The sequence below is a fragment of the Dipodomys merriami genome, unplaced genomic scaffold, assembly GCF_024711535.1.
Source record: "Dipodomys merriami isolate MVZ:Mamm:240054 unplaced genomic scaffold, mDipMer1.0.p SCAF_29, whole genome shotgun sequence".
Lineage (NCBI taxonomy): Eukaryota > Metazoa > Chordata > Mammalia > Rodentia > Heteromyidae > Dipodomys > Dipodomys merriami.
The window spans coordinates 20,237,442-20,254,051 of NW_027204381.1; the positions used below are offsets into that span (position 1 = coordinate 20,237,442).

The window sequence follows — 16,610 nt, forward strand, 5'->3', positions numbered from 1 at the left end:
AGTAGACATGAGCAAACACTCAACACACAGTGCTCAACCAGGCCCTGGTGGCTCACATCTATAATCCTAGATACTCAAGAGGCTGAGATCTGAGGACTGAGGTTTAAAGCCATCTTGCGCAGAAAAGTCCTTGAGATTCTTATTACTACTGAATAAGCAAAAAGCTGGAAGTGGAAATGTGGCTCAAGCAGTGGAATACCAGCCTTGAGCAAAAAAAAAGCCAAGCAGGAGGAGTTGGAGGCATGGTTCAAGTTGTAGAGTGCCAGCCAATGAGTAAAAGCAAAGCTCAGATACTGTGTTCAAGTCCCAGTCTCAGACCAAATAAAAATAAAAATAAAAAACCAAGCAGGATGGGGCTGGGAAGGTGGCTCAGTGGTAGAGCACTTGCCTTGCATGCATGAGGCCCTGGGTTCGATTCCCCAGCACCACATAAGCAAAAAGAAAAAAAGCCGGAAGTGGCGCTGTGGCTCAAGTGGTAGAGTGCTAGCCTTGAGCTGAAGAGCTGAGGGACAGCGCCCAGGCCTAGAGTTCAGGCCCCACGACCGGACCCAAAACAAACAAACAAACAAACAAACCAAGCAGGCACACAAGGCCCTAAATTCAAGCCCCAGTACACACACACACACACACACACACACACACACACCCTGTATAAATGCACTCTGCCCATCTCCACATGTTTGGAAATGGGGCCTTCTCTCCCTAAGTGCTCACCTGATCAGGTTCTTTCATATGACCATTTCTGAATGTATGCTAGGACTACACAAAGTACTAGAGGACAGTTGACCAAGACAGTTCATGCTACAGCTTTTAGAGCACCTGGCACTCCATCCTGCGGTCAGACAGCAGACGACATGCCCACGGCATGACTCGCTCTACTTCTGTCTGCAAAAGGCCAGTTAAATTATATGTTATTAATAAAATCTACATGGGTGTTGTACCAACAGGAGAGGGGAGCAGTAGGCTCCAAGCCATGGCAGTACCTGCAATCAAGTGACATCTGCCTCTTATGGTAAAACCCCCAACCCCAACCCCAAAATGTCACTTCTGAGACTGCAGCCAGGGGGTTGTTCTATCCCCCCTCCCCTTCTCATTCAGCTCCCCTGGGAGAACCTCCCTTAAAATGCAAATGTGCCATTTTCCTGTTGCTTGAATTCTTTCCTTCTCTGGCTTTTTTTTTTTTTTAACTTTGATGAATGAAGCTTGGTGTTTTGAGACAGGGTCTCACTATGTAACCCTGACTGATCTCAGACTTTCAAACCTTCTGCCTCAGCCTCCCACGTGCTGGGATTACAGGCGTGAGCACCAGCACCTGGCTGATTTATTTATTTTTAACCATCCAGTTCAAATGTCGCCTTTCTCAGTCAGAAGCAGGTAGTTCAACTTCCTCTTCCAGACTTGTCCAAGGCCTTGTTTTGCCTTGGTCTCTCAAGTCCATCCATTTGAACCTGGTGGTGTGTCCCAGAATTCTGCTTGATCTCTCTAGGGCTATTGCTGGGCCTGGCAATGGGGTGGGTGCTCAGTAATGGCCCAACACCACATATTCAATGAATAGACAATTGTCTAGAAGTAAAACATACACATTGTCTTCTGTCTGGAAGGAAGATGGCCCGGAAAGCCGTCTTCCCACCCCACCCTGGCGAGCCTGTCTCAGTTCCCCATGTATGCAGAAGGTTCTGGCACATTGTACACCTACGTCTGCATGTCGAGGTGTGTCCTGCGGGGGGAGGGGGGTGATGGCCCCTGTGTACACCGCTGTTCCTTGCCCAGAAGCTCAGGGATAAGGGCGAGGGCTTTGAGGACGCGGAAGTCCCACTGCTGACCCACCGCTGGATGGCAAACAGGAAGAGCAGGTTGGGGTGGGAACTGTCCAGCAGACCCTCCTCCTTCGTGACTAAAGGGACCTGGGGCCGCACGCAGAGGCCTGGGGTCCGAAGGATTCAGAAGGGAGGCCCCAGGAAGGCGCACGGAAGTCGGCCGAGGAGGTGGCGAGCCGCAGACTGTCCGGGGATGGGCGTCGGGGAAGATCCAGGCCCCAGCCTCCCCGCCCGCCCGCCTCCCTGCCGGATCAACCAGCCCTGGTCGGTTGGCTTTCCTTTGCGTCGGTGTCCTCATCGGTGAGATGAGGTCACCGGGTGGCAGCCGGGGCGGGGGGGGGCAATGCCAACGGGGACGGGCCGGAAGACGGGGCGCAGCGGGAATCCCCCCCCATCCGCGCCGGTCCCCGCTCGCTCGCGGGCCAGGACCCCGCGGCCCGTCCGTCCCTCCGGTGCCCCTGCCCGGGGCGCGTGCCAGCCCGGCCTCGCTCGCCCGGGCGCGGGCGCGGGCGGGCAGGAAGCGCCGCGCTGAGCCAGCCGGGACGCCGCGAGCCCGCGGGTGACGCCGGCTTCCGCTCCGCGCTCCTCCGCCCCGCCGGGCCGCGGCCCCGCTCCCGGGCCTGGGCAGCCAGGGTAAAGGCCTCGCCGGCCCGATCGCCCGTCGGGCCTCGGCTGGGCTGGGCGGCGGCGCGGGGCGGGGGCGGGGGCCGGGCCGGGCGCGGGGCGCGGGGGGGCCCGAGCGGGGAGCACCGCGCGCGGGGTCCCTGAACGGCGGGGCAGGCTCCCCGGGGGTCACCTGAAAGCAGGGGAGCCGTCTGGGACCCGGGCGTTTCGGGGAGAGCTACCCCGGACTTGCCCTGCCCGCCCCCTAACTTTTCTTCCTGCCCCGGACGTGCAGATGATAACAGTGCCCCGGCTCCCTCCGCGACTCGGGCTGCGCTTTCCCAGGCTCTCGGTCGCTGGGGCCTGCTCAGGAAGGGGAGGGGGTGGGCAGAGCAGACCCTTGTTTCCTGTTCTCAGTGAAGAAGACCTGGCCCAGGTGGGAGCTCTCTGAATTTAAGAGAACTCGGGGGACCCAGGAGCAACTTCCTGAGAGCGAGGAGGATCTTAAAGGCGTAGGTAGGTTAGAAATCAAAAGCAAGAACCTGCTGAGCCAGAGTGAGGTGCGGGCTGGAGGCAAACGCTAGGGGAGGAGGAGCTTTGTCTGGACCAGGAGTTCTATGTCTGTAAGGAAATTTGGAGAGGGGTGATTCGTGTCTGGAATGAGGGATAGAAATGGGCAGAGATGCCCGCGGGGAGATGGGCCCTGTCAGTCCTGGGAGCGGCTGTGTGAGCTCAGATAATGCAGTACTGAGAGCACTGGCAGGCATAAGACTGGTCCTTGGCTTGAAGGGAGTGGTGGAGGGAGGTCTGGAATAAAAGGCCAGCTTTCCCGAAAAAGACCTGAAACAATGTTACAAAGTAAGTGGAGAGCAGGTTTGCGTGGCTGAGGTTGGAAGCAGTGGCAGCATTTCGTTATGGAGATGTCAAGTAGAAAGTGGCTGCTTCTCCTTCATTTATTATTTATGCCAGCCTCAAAGGCAGCCCAGATCAAAGTCACAGCAGAGAAAGTGATAAAACCATTAAAACTCAGCTAAAAGAACCCAGTGGTGAGGGAAGAAAGGCAGAAGGGAGTGGGTAATTATTCCTGGAAAATCTGGGCTCCAAAAAGCCCCTGGAAATGAGCTTGCTGGCAGCCAAAGGGGAGAAAAAGATGCCTAAAAACAGAATGTTTGCCTGGAACTGAAGACAGTGGGATTTGTGAAGCCTCTGGGGAAAGGCAAGAGGGGGCAGGAGATAAAATGCAACCACTCTGGGTGGGATTTTCCTTGCTAGAGAAGAGCTGGAAGCCAGGCCAGGCCTTCAACCATGCTGACACCTGAGGGAGGGCTGGGCCTCTCCTGGGAGAAGGCTCCTCCTTAGCTGCTTTGGAGCAAGTAGCACGTGGGAGGGGTGAAGGACAGCGGCTTCCCATTCACATCATTCTTCTTGTAGGGAAACAGGACAGAAGTGGTCCTAAGTCGCCGAGGCTCTGGCCTTCTCTCCCAAGATGAGGTGGGGCCGTCATTTGCCTAGAGCCTCTGGTCTGGGAAGAACACTGCAGCCACCAGGTGAGCAGGAAGCTGAGGTTTCTGTTTCTGCCTCTTCATTCTTCGGGATCCAGATGGTGTCTCCGAGAAAGCGGCAATTCAGACGCCAGGTGCATTAGTCCCAGCGCTTTGGGTTTCCAAATTGTTGACCTTGGGCAGGTCACCTCACCCCTGTGAGCCTTCTTTATCCCACCCTAAAATAAGAGGGCTAAACTAGATAATCTTCTAGGGGTCCCTTATAGTTGCGGAACTCTGATTTCATTTTTTCCTCCAGTTGCTATTTACCTGCCTTAAGCTCTAGGCACAGAGTGGTGAACAAAACCAGATGAGGTTCCCTCCTCTCGCGGAGGAGGGGATTGGATATTAATCAAGTAATCACATCGTGAAATACAAGCCTGCCTAGTAACTGCTACAGAGGGGCATCCCTGTTGGCAGGAGAGCCAATGAGGTGGGTATGAATGCAGACACATGCATGGGGCCTGCAGTAGTTTCTTTCTTCTCTCCGTAGATAAGCACATCCCCTTCCTGACCCACTGGAGATGGTCCCTTAAAGGACATCGCCCTTTGGGGCCCTTCAGGTGAGCCTGGGTATTTTGCCATACATTATACTCGGGGACAGCTCAGCAGACTTGGGGCAGGGGTGGTGGCGGTGAGGACATGGCGTCAGGCTGATCTGTTGGGAGAGAGGATTGGGCTTCTGGAGGTGGGAGGGTACAGAGGCAGCTAGCTGCGGCCTGTGGACATTAGCTTAGTGGAAGTCATAGCAGTGGGAGAAGAGAGGGCTTGTGGGAAGTGTGTGGCTCCAGCCGGGGGCCAGGCTGACTTGCAGTCAGGCAGGCAGCAGTAGGGGCTGAAGGCCCTGCGCCCAGGCTTCTGTTGCTGGGAAGGACATGAGAACTTGAACCGGATCAGGCCTGGATCTCAGGAAGCAGAAGTCTAGAGCAGCCTGGACTCAGACTGTACGGAGGCTGAGCCCAGTGGCCAGGCCTCAGCTTACCTCTTGTGCTCATTCCCAGGGCATTTTCAAGTCACCAAGAGAGCTCAGCGGACAGTCCTCCCCCACTAGGGAGGCATGGACAGCTGTTCCGGAGTGTCTCTGCAGCTGGTAAAGGACTGGATGGGATTCTGGATGGGATTCTGGTTGGGGGGCCTGGATTCTGGAGGGGGGCCTGGAGGAGGATCCACTGCCGTCACCCATCAGTGGTCCCTGGCTCTCTTTCTCTGCTTCCCGCTCTCTCCCGCTTTCCTATATATGTGTATATCCCTTCCTGCCGCGCTCATTCAGAACACACTTATTATGAATAAAACACTTGGAGAGATGTGCTCTTTCTACCTTTAACTAACGTTGGGTCTAGCAGTCAGGTTGCAATTGTCCACGTTCAGTATTACTTGCCTCGAGTCTCCTCCTTTCTGTCACAGAGCTTCCAAACTCAGTGGACAATTTGTATTTTCTGAGGGGATCGTGGGCCCTGTATCATTCTGTATCTTTGGGTACTGTGGTTTGGTTTGGTTTTGATGCCAGTACTGGGGCTTGAACTTAGGGTCTGGACACTGTCTTTTAACTTTTTCACTCAAGGCTAGGGTACTACCACTTGAATCACAACTTCACTTTTGATTTTTCTCTGGTTAAGGTGAGATCAGAGTCTCAAGAACTTTTCTGCCTGGGCTGACTTCAAACCAGATCCTCCTGAATAGCTAGGATTACAGGTGTGAGCCATTAGTGCCTGGCAGGTTGTGTTCTGACTCTCCAGCATGATCTACCACCACCCTGGTTAGGCCTGAGCTTCGACATCTCCAGTCCTTTCCCTGACCCACGTCCCTTGCCTTTTTGTGTAGAAGCTATTCAGCGGCATCGCCGGAATCTGGCTGAGTGGTTCACGCGGCTTCCCAGGGAGGAGCGCCAGTTTGGCCCAACCTTTGCTCTTGACACGGTGCATGTTGACCCTGTGATCCAAGAGAGCACCCCCGATGAGCTGCTGCGTCCATCTGCGGAGCTGGTCCTAGAGCACCAGCGGCCCCCGGCTAGGCTTCCTCCTCTGGCTCTGGCTCAGCTCTTTGACCCGGATGCCTGTGGGCGTCGGGTGCAGACGGTGGTGCTGTATGGGACCGTGGGCACAGGCAAGAGCACGCTGGTGCGCAAGATGGTCCTGGACTGGTGTTACGGGCGACTGCCTGCCTTCGAGCTGCTCATCCCTTTCTCCTGCGAGGATCTGTCATCCCTGGGCCCCACTCCCACCTCCTTGTCCCAGCTTGTGGCTCAGCGCTACACACCGCTGAAGGAAGTTCTGCCCCTGATGGCTGCCACCGGGTCCCGATTGCTCTTTGTGCTCCATGGCTTAGAGCGGCTCAACCTGGACTTCCGGCTGGCAGGCACAGGACTTTGTAGTGACCCTGAGGAGCCTGGGGCCCCAGCTGCCATCATCGTCAACCTACTGCGCAAGTACATGCTGCCCGAGGTGGGCGTCCCTTTGCCACACCCTGCTGCTGTTTACCCCCTGCTCTGCCCTGTCCCGTAAGGAGTTTTGTGTCCCGGGCTTGCTGGGTTAGTTCAAATCCTGGCCTAGTTACTTTCCAGTTGAGTGACTCTGAGCAAGTCAGTAAACTGTGTTCTTCTATCCTTTGTGTTGCACCAATTAAATGAAAGAACCCCATATATAAAATACTTAGATCAATGCCCTGGACTATTGCAGGTACTCATTAATTGTTACTTATAATTGTTGTAGTCATTGTCCTCTTCATCCCTGGATACTCCCACTTCAGGAACTAGAGGAAACAGGAGTCTAAATTGTGTGAGTGCGCATGCATGTGTGCATGCACTCTCTCACACACACATATACACACACATACACACACATACACACATATACACACATATACATACACACACATACACACATATACACACACATATACACACACATACTTGCGGCTAGTACTGGGGCTTGAACTCAGGACCTCACTGTCTCTCTCAGCTTTTTCTATTATGACTGGTTCTCTACCACTTGAGTCACACCTCCAGTTCTAGCTTTCTGCTGGTTAATTAGAAATAAGTCTCTTGGGGGCTGGGAAGGTAGCTCAGCGGTAGAGTGCATGCCTTGCAAGCATGAGGCCCTGGGTTCGATTCCTCAGCACCACATAAGCAGAATAAGCCGGAAGTGGCACTGTGGCTCCAGTGGTAGAGCACTAGCCTTGAGCTGAAGAGCTGAGGGACAGCGCCCAGACCCAGAGTTCAGGCCCCATGACCGGAAAAAAAAGAAAAAAGAAAAAAGAAATAAGTCTCTTGGATTTGTCTACCCCAGCCAGCATCAGATTGTGATGATCAGATCTCAGCCTCCTGAGCAGCTAGGATTATAGGCTTGAGCCATCAGTACCCAGATCTAAGATCTTTTTTCCTTTTCTCTCCTCTTCTTTCCCCTCCCATCCCCTTCTTTTTCTTTCCTTTCCCTTTCTATTAGGGCTTTAACTCAGGGCCTAGTCTCTGTCCCTGAGCTTTTTCACTCAAATATGACACTCTACCACTTGAGCCATACAGCCACTTCTGGCTTTCTGGTGGTTAATTAAAGATAAGAGTCTCACAGACTTTCTTGCTGGGGCTGGCTTTGAATTATGATTCCCTGATCTCAGCCTCCTGAGTAGTGAGGATAACAGATGTGAGCCACCATTGCCTAGCTTAAGATCTTTCTTAACCATCAACCATGCCCTTTCCAGGCCAGCATTCTGGTGACCACCCGTCCCTCCGCCATAGGCCGCATCCCCAGCAAGTATGTGGGCCGCTACGGTGAGATCTGCGGCTTTTCAGATACCAACCTGCAGAAGCTCTACTTCCAGCTCCGTCTCAACCAGCCGGACTGTGGGTATGGCGCCGGCGGCGCAAGTATCTCTGCCACCCCAGCTCAGCGAGACAACCTGGTGCAGATGCTCTCCCGAAATCTGGAGGGGCACCACCAGATCGCTGCCGCCTGCTTTCTGCCCTCCTATTGCTGGCTGGTCTGTGCTACCCTGCACTTCCTGCATGCCCCCACGCCGGCTGGCCAAACCCTCACAAGCATCTACACGAGCTTCCTGCGCCTCAACTTCAGTGGGGAAACGCTGGACAGCGCGGACTCTTCCAATTTGTCCCTGATGGCCTATGCAGCCCGAACCATGGGCAAGTTAGCCTACGAGGGAGTGTCTTCCCGCAAGACTTATTTCTCTGAAGAGGATGTCCGCGGCTGCCTGGAGGCTGGCATCAGGACGGAAGAGGAGTTTCAGCTTCTGCACATCTTTCGCCGAGATGCCCTGAGGTTCTTCCTGGCACCATGTGTGGAGCCAGGGCACCTGGGCACCTTCGTGTTCACCGTGCCGGCCATGCAGGAATACCTGGCTGCCCTCTACATTGTGCTGGGTTTGCGCAAGACCACCCTGCAGCGGGTGGGCAAGGAAGTGGCTGAGCTGGTGGGCCGTGTCGGGGAGGATGTCAGCCTGGTGCTAGGCATTGTGGCCAAACTGTTGCCTCTGCGGATTCTTCCTTTGCTCTTCAACTTGCTCAAGGTAACAGTGCCAGGACTCCTCCCCTTCCCCTTCCTCTCGCAGATCCCAGACTGTCTCGTGGCTGCCTCCGCCTCCCTTGTTCCTCTCCTAGTAGAAAGCTGTGTGTCTCAGATGGCCGCCGGTGGCTCACACCTGTAATCCTAGCTACTCAGGAGGCTGAGATCTGAGGATCACGGTTCAAAGCCAGCCTAGCAGAATAGTCCATGAGACTCTTATCTCCAATTAACCACCAGAAAACTGGAAGTGGCGCTGTGGCTCAAGCGGTAGAGCACTCGCCTTCAGCTGAAGAGCGCAGGGACAGTACCCAAGCCCAGAGTTCAAGCCCCACAACCGACAAAAAAAAAAAAGCTCTGTCTCTTCTACAGCAGGGGCCTTCTCCCAGGGTTAACAGGCTTTCCCTCGTGGCAGTTTAGCTTTTAGTAGGATTGGAGCCTAAGAAAGGGGGAGAAAAGCTGCAGGAAGGCTTGGGGGCTGGAGTGAAATTTGGCCAGGACCTTTAATATTGATCCTACATGGATATCTAACATTTTGTATCTCCCCATCTTTTTGTCTGCTGAGATTTGAACTCAAAACCTCATGACTTTTTTGCTTTAGTTACTTTTGTGGATAGGATCTCATGGATTTTCTTTTTCTTTTCTTTCTTTTTTTTTTTTTTTTTTTTTTGTCCATTGTGGGGCCTGACCTCTGGGTCTGGGCGCTGTCCCTCAGCTCTTCAGCTCAAGGCTAGAGCTCTACCACTTGAGCCACAGCACCACTTCCGGCTTTTTTTCTTTTTGCTTATGTGGTGCTGAGGAATCAAACCCAGGGCCTCATGCATGCAAGGCAAGTGCTCTACCACTGAGCCACCTTCCCAGCCCCGATCTCATGGATTTTCATCACTGGCCTTGACTTCAGTCCTCCTAACTTAACAGCTTACTGCAGAACTAGGAATTGGGGTCCAGCTCATTCATTGTTTGTTTGTTGGTGCAAGCTGGGATAATCTAAACATGATCCTCTTGATCTCTGCTTCCTGAGTGGCTGGGATTATAGGTGTGGGCTACTGCACCTAGTGATCTCTTTCTAGTTTTTGTTACTTGGAGGTGAGGGTCACTACAGTGCAGCATTATCTGTCCTGTGCTTTGTAGCCTCAGAAACATGACTGTATCTGTTCTCCTAGAGGTGATCAGGCTCTGGGAGTGATGAGTCATCCTAACTCAATCACCAGAGACAGGTTTATAAAGCAGATGCCCTTTTATTCATTTATACTGAGAGGATGAATGGTATCAATAATTGGCTTAGAATGGTCCACCCTGGAAGCAGGTCTGCTCCAGAATCCGAACAAGAGGGCTGAGGGCCCTGCTGTGAGCAGGGCAGATGTGTGATTGCTTGAGAGATGGAGGACGGCCTGTCTGCTGCAGACTGCCATTTCTTTTGTCTTTCACACCAACCCTGGAGATCCAGAGATGAAATACTGTTCCCATCCCTTTGATCAGGGAAGAAGTGGAGCAAAGGAACTTGTCCAAGGGGACTCCTAGAGCAAGTAGAATAGCCGGGATGTGAACCCCGGGTTTTGTGATTTTTGAGGCCTGTGCTCTTTCTGTCAAAACTCTTCTGCTGTTTTGGGCTATCTGTCAGGCGGTGGTGCCTTGCTAGGGAACTATGGTTTCCTCTAGGAATGAATCAGCAGCTTCTCTGTGAAAGCAGAACCACAGTTAGTGCTGGCAGAATTAAAACACGTTTCACCTTTCATAGGCCACGAGACATAAAGAATTGGGGTTCCCCAGTGGCTTGTGCCTGTAATCCTAGCTACTTAGGAAGCTAAGATCTGAGGATCCTGGTTTGAAGCCAGCCTGGGCAGGAAAGTCCGTGAGACTCTTATTTCCAGTTAACCACCAGAAAACTGGAAGTGGTGCTGTGGCTCAAGTGGTAGAGTGCTCGCCTTGAGCTGAAGAGCTGAGGGACAGCGCCCAGGCCCAGAATCCAAACCTCATAACTGGAGAGAAAAAAAAAAAAGACAAAAACACCCCAGACATTCAAGGAGGCTAATCCAATAATTCATTGCAAGGGTGTGAGGTGACATCACCAGCCCCCAAGACATTCATTTCCTTGTTAAATATTTGAGTGCCTGCTGTGTGCCAGGTAACATGCCAGATCCTGAAGGAAAAAACAATCAATTAACCAAACTGCAGGCTCCTGTCCTTTCTGATCTCACAGCCTGAACACAAATGAACAGAACCCGATAGTGAAAAATGATGCTAAATGCCTAGAAGGCAAAGTTAAGGGTTCTGGAGATAGAATGGGGGAGCGGGGCTGGAGAAGGGGGTCAGGGAAGTCTCACTGTGGAGGGCAGGCGAACTGGTTCTTATAGGATTGGTCCAGGGGAGAACTGAGGTGAAGCACCCCAGGAAAGAGCAGCATCATGGAGGCTCCAAGGGAAGGGAAACCTTGGCATTGTCAAGAAGATGAGAAAAGCTTGAAGGCGGTAATAGAGTGAGTGGGGAGGGAGGTTTGGGTTGGTGGGGGTGCCATGGTTGTTTCAAGTAGTAGGAGCCACACTGTTCGTAGATGCTTTGAGGATCTGGAAGGCGAGGCACTGACCCCACCCAGTCCAATCGCCTCTGGATTCTCTGGGGACAACTGTGTAGCTCCTTTCCTCCCACTCCCTGCCGGGCTTGGAGATGTATGGGTATTTTGGGGAAAAATAAAGAGAGAAAGAAAGAAAGAGGGAGAAGTCAGGTGTCAGTAGCTTAGGCCTATAATCCTAGCTACATAGGAGGCTGAGATCTGTGAATCGAGGCTCAAAGTCAGCCCAGACAGCAATGTCTGTATGACTCTTATCTCCAATTAACCACAGAAAGCCAGCAGTGGAGCTGTGGCTCAAAGTGGTAGAGTGCTAGCCTTGAGCACAAAAGCTTAGGGACCGTGTCCAGGCCCAGAGTTCAAGCCCCAGGAATGGCAAAAAGTGAGAGTCAGAGACAGAAATTTCGAATAAGACAAGTTTAAGAACTGAGTCTGGAAAGGTCAACTGGCTGCTAGATGAGGATGTCTCAGGTTCCCGGCTCCAGGTCTGAAGTGTGACCCCCAGGTGGTGGGGAGCCATGGGAGGTGTGGCAGTGAGGGGGATGAGTGTGACAAATGGTGCTGTGGGTGCAAGGGGCGATCACGAGGCTGGAGCCCCGAAGGCTGCGAGTCCCGTGGAAGGCCACCGTGACCTTCCCCTGCTTCTTTTCTAGGTTGTTCCTCAAGTGTTTGGGCGCATGGTGGGGAAGAACCGTGAGGCCGTGGCCCAGGCCATGGTGCTGGAGATGTTCCGAGAGGAAGACTACTATAATGACGATGTTCTGGACCAGATGGGTGCCAGTATCCTGGGGGTGGAGGGCCCCCGGCGTCACCCAGATGAGCCCCCCGAGGACGAGGTTTTTGAGCTCTTCCCCATGTTCATGGGGGGCCTCCTGTCTGCCCACAATCGGGCCGTGCTGGCTCAGCTTGGCTGCCCCATCAAGAACCTGGATGCCCTGGAGAATGCCCAGGCCATAAAGAAGAAGCTGGGCAAGCTGGGCCGGCAGGTGCTGCCCCCCTCAGAGCTCCTGGACCACCTCTTCTTCCACTACGAGTTCCAGAACCAGCGCTTCTCTGCCGAGGTGCTCAGCTCCCTGCGCCAGCTGAACTTGGCGGGCGTGCGCATGACACCCCTCAAGTGCACGGTGGTGGCAGCTGTGCTGGGCAGCGGGAAGCATGCCCTGGATGAGGTGAACTTGGCCTCCTGCCAGCTCGACCCTGCTGGGCTGCGCACGCTCATGCCGGTCTTGCTGCGTGCCCGGAAGCTGGGGTGAGCACCTGTCCTGGTGCATAGATAACGATGAGAGGAGAGGGTTGGAGGTGAAGCAGGGAAGAGAACATGCAAGGGAAACCAGAGGGAGAGGAAGGACCAGCGGCTGCTTCTTAGTTTATTTTCTTTTATTATAGCAAAAGGCCTGAGGCTGGGTAGTTTATAAAGAAAACAGGTCGACGTAGCTCAGGGCTTTGGAGGCTGAAGGCTCAGACTAGACAGGAGTCTCTATTGGTGCTTCTTTTGCTGTGTTGTAACGTGGTTAAAAGGGCAGAAAAGGAAACAGCTCCGTTCAGAAGAGACTGAGCACATGGAGTGGGATTGCTTTAAAACAACCCCTTCTCATGAGACCTAACTCGCTCTGTGTGTCCACCATGAATCCCCTCGCCAATGATCTCCTCACCTTTGCACCAGGTCCCACCTCTCAAGATTCTAGACTATCTCAGTTATCACCAACTGGGGGCCATGTCTCCAAACTCATGTCCCTTGTGGGACAAGCCACCTCCAGACCATAGCAGGATGGGATGGAGAAATTGGCTTGGGTGAAGGCGACAGAAGCAACCGAGGGCATGTGGCTCTGGGAGGCAGGCTGGTGAGATCCAGGCCTGGTGGATGGGGAGGCCAAGCTGCTTTCTTTTGTCCCTTTCTTCCCTTCTATCTTCTTTCTGCTCTAGCTTACAACTCAACAACTTGGGCCCCGAAGCCTGCAGGGACCTCCGAGACCTGCTGCTGCATGACCAGTGCCAAATCAACACTCTGCGGTGAGTGCTGGACAGGGGCTGGAGAGGCTCTGGCCTAAGGGTCTTCTCAGGCCAGGGCAAACTCCACGCCTCACAGTGTGCCTGACACAGGCCCACCTAGGCCACAGTAAAGATGGTGGGAGTCAAGGTTCTAACCTTCCCCAGGTATGCCCAGGTCCATTGGAAGCAGAAGGATGGGGTAAAGATGTTAACAAAGAAGATGTTAAGAAAGGCTTAGTAGCTGGGCACTGGTGGCTCATGCTTGTAATCCTAGCTACTCAGGAGGCTGAGATCTGAGGATTGAGGTTTGAAGTCAGCCCAGGCAGGAGGGTCAGCCCAAGAGTCCATGAGACTTATCTCTAATAATCCACCAGATAACTGGAAGTAGAGCTGTGGTTCAAAGTGGCTGAGCAAAAGCGCTCAGGCACAGCACCCAGGCCCTGAATTCAAACCCCACAACTGGCAAAAGAGCTCAGGGAAAGCACCAGGGCCCTGAATTGAAACCCCACAACTGACAAACACAAAAGAAGAAAAAGAAGAAAAGCTCTCGTGCTGAATATCAGCCTTGGAGAAGCGGGTGGTAGGTGGAGAGGTTGCTGTAATATATGGGCTGGAGGCTTGGAAACAGCCAGCTTTTCCCCAGCAGCCTCAGATGGACCTAAGCTGCCTCCCACGACAGCCTCACAAGGTGTGGTGGTGGATGGTTCACCAAGATTCCAGTTGCCTGGAGGTGGATGAGGAAGGAAGATGACAGAAGGAGAGGGGAAGAGGAAGAAGAGGTTGGAAGGGCAGGAAGAAAGACAGGGATAGGAAAAGAAGCAAGGAAACAAAGGCAAGGAAGGGAAAGGAGAGAGAAAAGAAAAGAAGTCAGCTTTTCCTACTTTCCTTGGCAGGGGCAGCACCCACTTTCCTGTTCCCTTCTGGGCCTGTAGTTTGTGTGTGTGTGTGTGTGTGTGTGTGTGTGTGTGTGTGTGTGTGTGTGTGTGTGTGTGTGTGTGTGTGTGTGTGTGTGTGTGTGTGTGTGTGTGTGTGTGTGTGTGTGTGTGTGTGTGTACGCTGTTCCTAGGGCTTGAACTCAGGGCCTGGGCAGTCCCTCAGCTTTTTTGGTCAAGGCTATTGCTTTACCATTAGAGCCACAGCTCCACTTCTACCTTTTTTGGTGATTAATTAGAGATTAAAGTCTCACAGATGTTTCTGACTGGGCTGGCTTTGAACCTTGATCCTCAGATCTCACTCTCCTGACTAGCTAGGATAACAGTTGTGAGCCACAGGGTGCATTTCTGTCCTGTGTCTCCTCAACCCAGCCTATGCCCCCTCTTTGGCCTAAGACCTAATTCCCTGCCCAGAGCATCTATAATGGCCCTCACAGCCTTCCGTTGCTCGTGGCCCTAGGCTGTCCAACAACCGGCTGACGGAGGCAGGGGTTGCCCTGCTGATGGAGGGCCTGGCAGGAAATACCTCACTGACACACCTGTCCCTGCTGCACACGGGCCTTGGAGATGAGGGGCTGGAGCTGCTGGCTGCCCAGCTGGACCGAAACCAGCAGCTGCAGGAGCTGAATGTGGCCTACAACGGTGCAGGCGATATGGCAGCCCTGGCCTTGGCCAAGGCAGCCCGGAAGCATCCGTCCCTCGAGCTGCTGCAGTAAGTCTGCCCGTCCTTGGTCCCATGCCTCATGTCCCCATCCCCCCGGCATCTCTCCCCTTGTTCTTCTTATCCTGGAGTGTTCTGGGCCTGGGCCTGGCGACTCAACTCTAACTGATCCCTGTCAACAGAGTGCTGAGCCGTTTTTTTTTTTTTTTCTGTGACCGGTCCTTACCCTGCCCTGATTCCTTTCCTCCATTTCTTCTAGGAGCCTACTGTCTCCAGTCTCATTCAATGCTTGTGTCCCTCCCTGTCTTCCCAGCCCCGCTCCTTCCTGAACACGGGCCCCTTCCCTTCCATCCCTTGCCCACTCTGACCCATTGTCCTTGGCAGCCAGGAGAAGATGAGTTGTGAGTTTCACCCCTGCCCCTGATGTACCCATCCACCCTCAGGTCCTCCTTCTCAGGGCTCCAATGGATAATGTCCTCCCTTGTCTTTCCTCCTAGCCTCTACTTCAACGAACTGAGCTCAGAGGGCCGCCAGGTCCTGCGAGATTTGGCAGGTGCTGCCGAGGGGGGTGCCCGGGTTGTGGCGTCGCTGACAGAAGGGACGGCAGTGTCGGAGTACTGGTCTGTGATCCTCAGCGAGGTCCAGCGGAACCTCAACAGCTGGGACTGGGCCCGGGTCCGGCGCCACCTCGAGCTGCTGTTACGGGATCTGGAAGACAGCCGCAGTGCCACCCTTAATCCCTGGCGCAAAGCCCAGCTGCTGCGAGTGGAAGGCGAGGTCAAGGCCCTCCTGGAGCAGCTGGGAGAGCCTGGAAGTTGAGACCTAGTTATGGGACCACCAGCCCTCAAACCCCTTCCCTCTGAGCCTCCCCCCCCTTGTGGTACTCTTTCCAGAAAGATCCCTTTAGGGCTGGAGGCAAGGCAGTGGAGCACAGCTGTGCCAGTTACCCCCCTACCCACACCCTGGGGCAAATCCAACAAGGACTCCTAAGCTTGGAATTTCCAGGGTCAAATATAGTGAGTGGATTGCCAGAGGAGGTGGTTCATGCCTATAATCTAAACTTGGAAGTCCGAGGCAGGAGAATGGTAGGTTCAGGGTCATTTGGGCTACATTATGAGACCCTACCTCAAAAAACAAAAACAAAAACAAAAGCAAACCAAGCCAACAACCAATCTTCCAAAATCAAACCAAAACTAATACAGAGAATGGGTTTCGTGGTTGTGGAAATGGATCAGGCCTCTTTTCCCTTTGGTCAGAAGGCACTCAAGTGACCCGAGTGTGTCTAACACCCACCAAGAACTTGACTCTGCCTAGCTCGGTCCTCTGGTAGTACCACCCAGGGCTCACCTCTCCTGTCTGACAAGCCAGACATGTATAGAAGGGCTTCCTCGTCCTGCCTGATGCTCACCTGTGGACTCTGAGCATACCCTCACTTGGTGCTTTCCCTCACCCCCATGCTCCTGTATTGCACTGGTACAATGCCCCAAGGGCTGCTAGCACCTGACCTGCTGCTATTAAAAAGCTGTGTGTGCTCTACCTACTGTTTCTTGCTTGGTGCTTCCAAGAAAGGATCACTTTGGCTAGAATTTTGAAAGTGACTGTTGAGCTGGGTGCTTGTGGCTCACGCCTCTAATCCTAGCTACTAAGGAGGCTGAGATCTGAGGATCATAGTTTGAAGCCAGCTGGGGCAGAAAAGTTCATGAGACTCTCCAATTAACCAGCAAAATACTGAAGGTGTGGGTGTGTGGCCCAAGTGGTAGAGCACCAGCCTTGAGCAGAAATGCTAAGGGACAGCACCTTGGCCCCAGTACTGCCACACACATGCAAAAAAGGGGCGGGGGCTGGGAAGGTGGCTCAGTGGTAAAGTGCCTGCCTTGCGTGCATGAGGCCCTGGGTTCGATTCCTCAGCACCACATAAGCAGAAAAAGCCACAAGTGGTGCTGTGGCTCAAGTGGTAGAGTGCTAGCCTTGAGCTGAAGAGCTGAGGGAGAGC

The 16,610-nt window shown here is 53.6% G+C and overlaps 1 protein-coding gene across 5 annotated transcripts; it reads left to right on the forward strand.

Annotated features, from left to right (window-relative positions):
* The first annotated feature begins 1,802 nt into the window (after nucleotides 1-1,802).
* On the forward strand, nucleotides 1,803-16,153 carry LOC138839009 (NLR family member X1). 5 transcript variants are annotated; one of them, XM_070038660.1, is made up of 11 exons: nucleotides 1,803-1,853; nucleotides 2,838-2,936; nucleotides 3,852-3,967; nucleotides 4,455-4,524; nucleotides 4,963-5,051; nucleotides 5,783-6,402; nucleotides 7,655-8,476; nucleotides 11,689-12,284; nucleotides 12,959-13,045; nucleotides 14,417-14,668; nucleotides 15,115-16,153. In XM_070038660.1, exons 3-11 carry the CDS (start codon nucleotides 3,907-3,909, stop codon nucleotides 15,434-15,436), a joined length of 2,919 nt encoding a protein of 972 aa, XP_069894761.1. In that variant the 5' UTR covers nucleotides 1,803-1,853; nucleotides 2,838-2,936; nucleotides 3,852-3,906; the 3' UTR covers nucleotides 15,437-16,153. The 5 variants fall into 5 exon arrangements, with proteins under 5 accessions (XP_069894761.1, XP_069894758.1, XP_069894762.1 ...); XM_070038657.1 differs by lacking the exon at nucleotides 1,803-1,853 and adding an exon at nucleotides 1,997-2,081; XM_070038661.1 differs by lacking the exon at nucleotides 1,803-1,853 and adding an exon at nucleotides 2,095-2,117 and having other exon boundaries at nucleotides 2,843-2,936.
* Nucleotides 16,154-16,610: the final 457 nt, after the last annotated feature.

Coding starts and splice junctions, on each gene's coding strand:
- LOC138839009 (XM_070038660.1), top strand. CDS start 3,907: ATGAGGTGGGGCCGTCATTTGCCTAGAGCCTCTGGTCTGGGAAGAACA. Junction 4,525..4,962: donor CGCCCTTTGGGGCCCTTCAG/GTGAGCCTGGGT, acceptor GCTCATTCCCAG/GGCATTTTCAAGTCACCAAG. Junction 13,046..14,416: donor TGCCAAATCAACACTCTGCG/GTGAGTGCTGGA, acceptor TCGTGGCCCTAG/GCTGTCCAACAACCGGCTGA.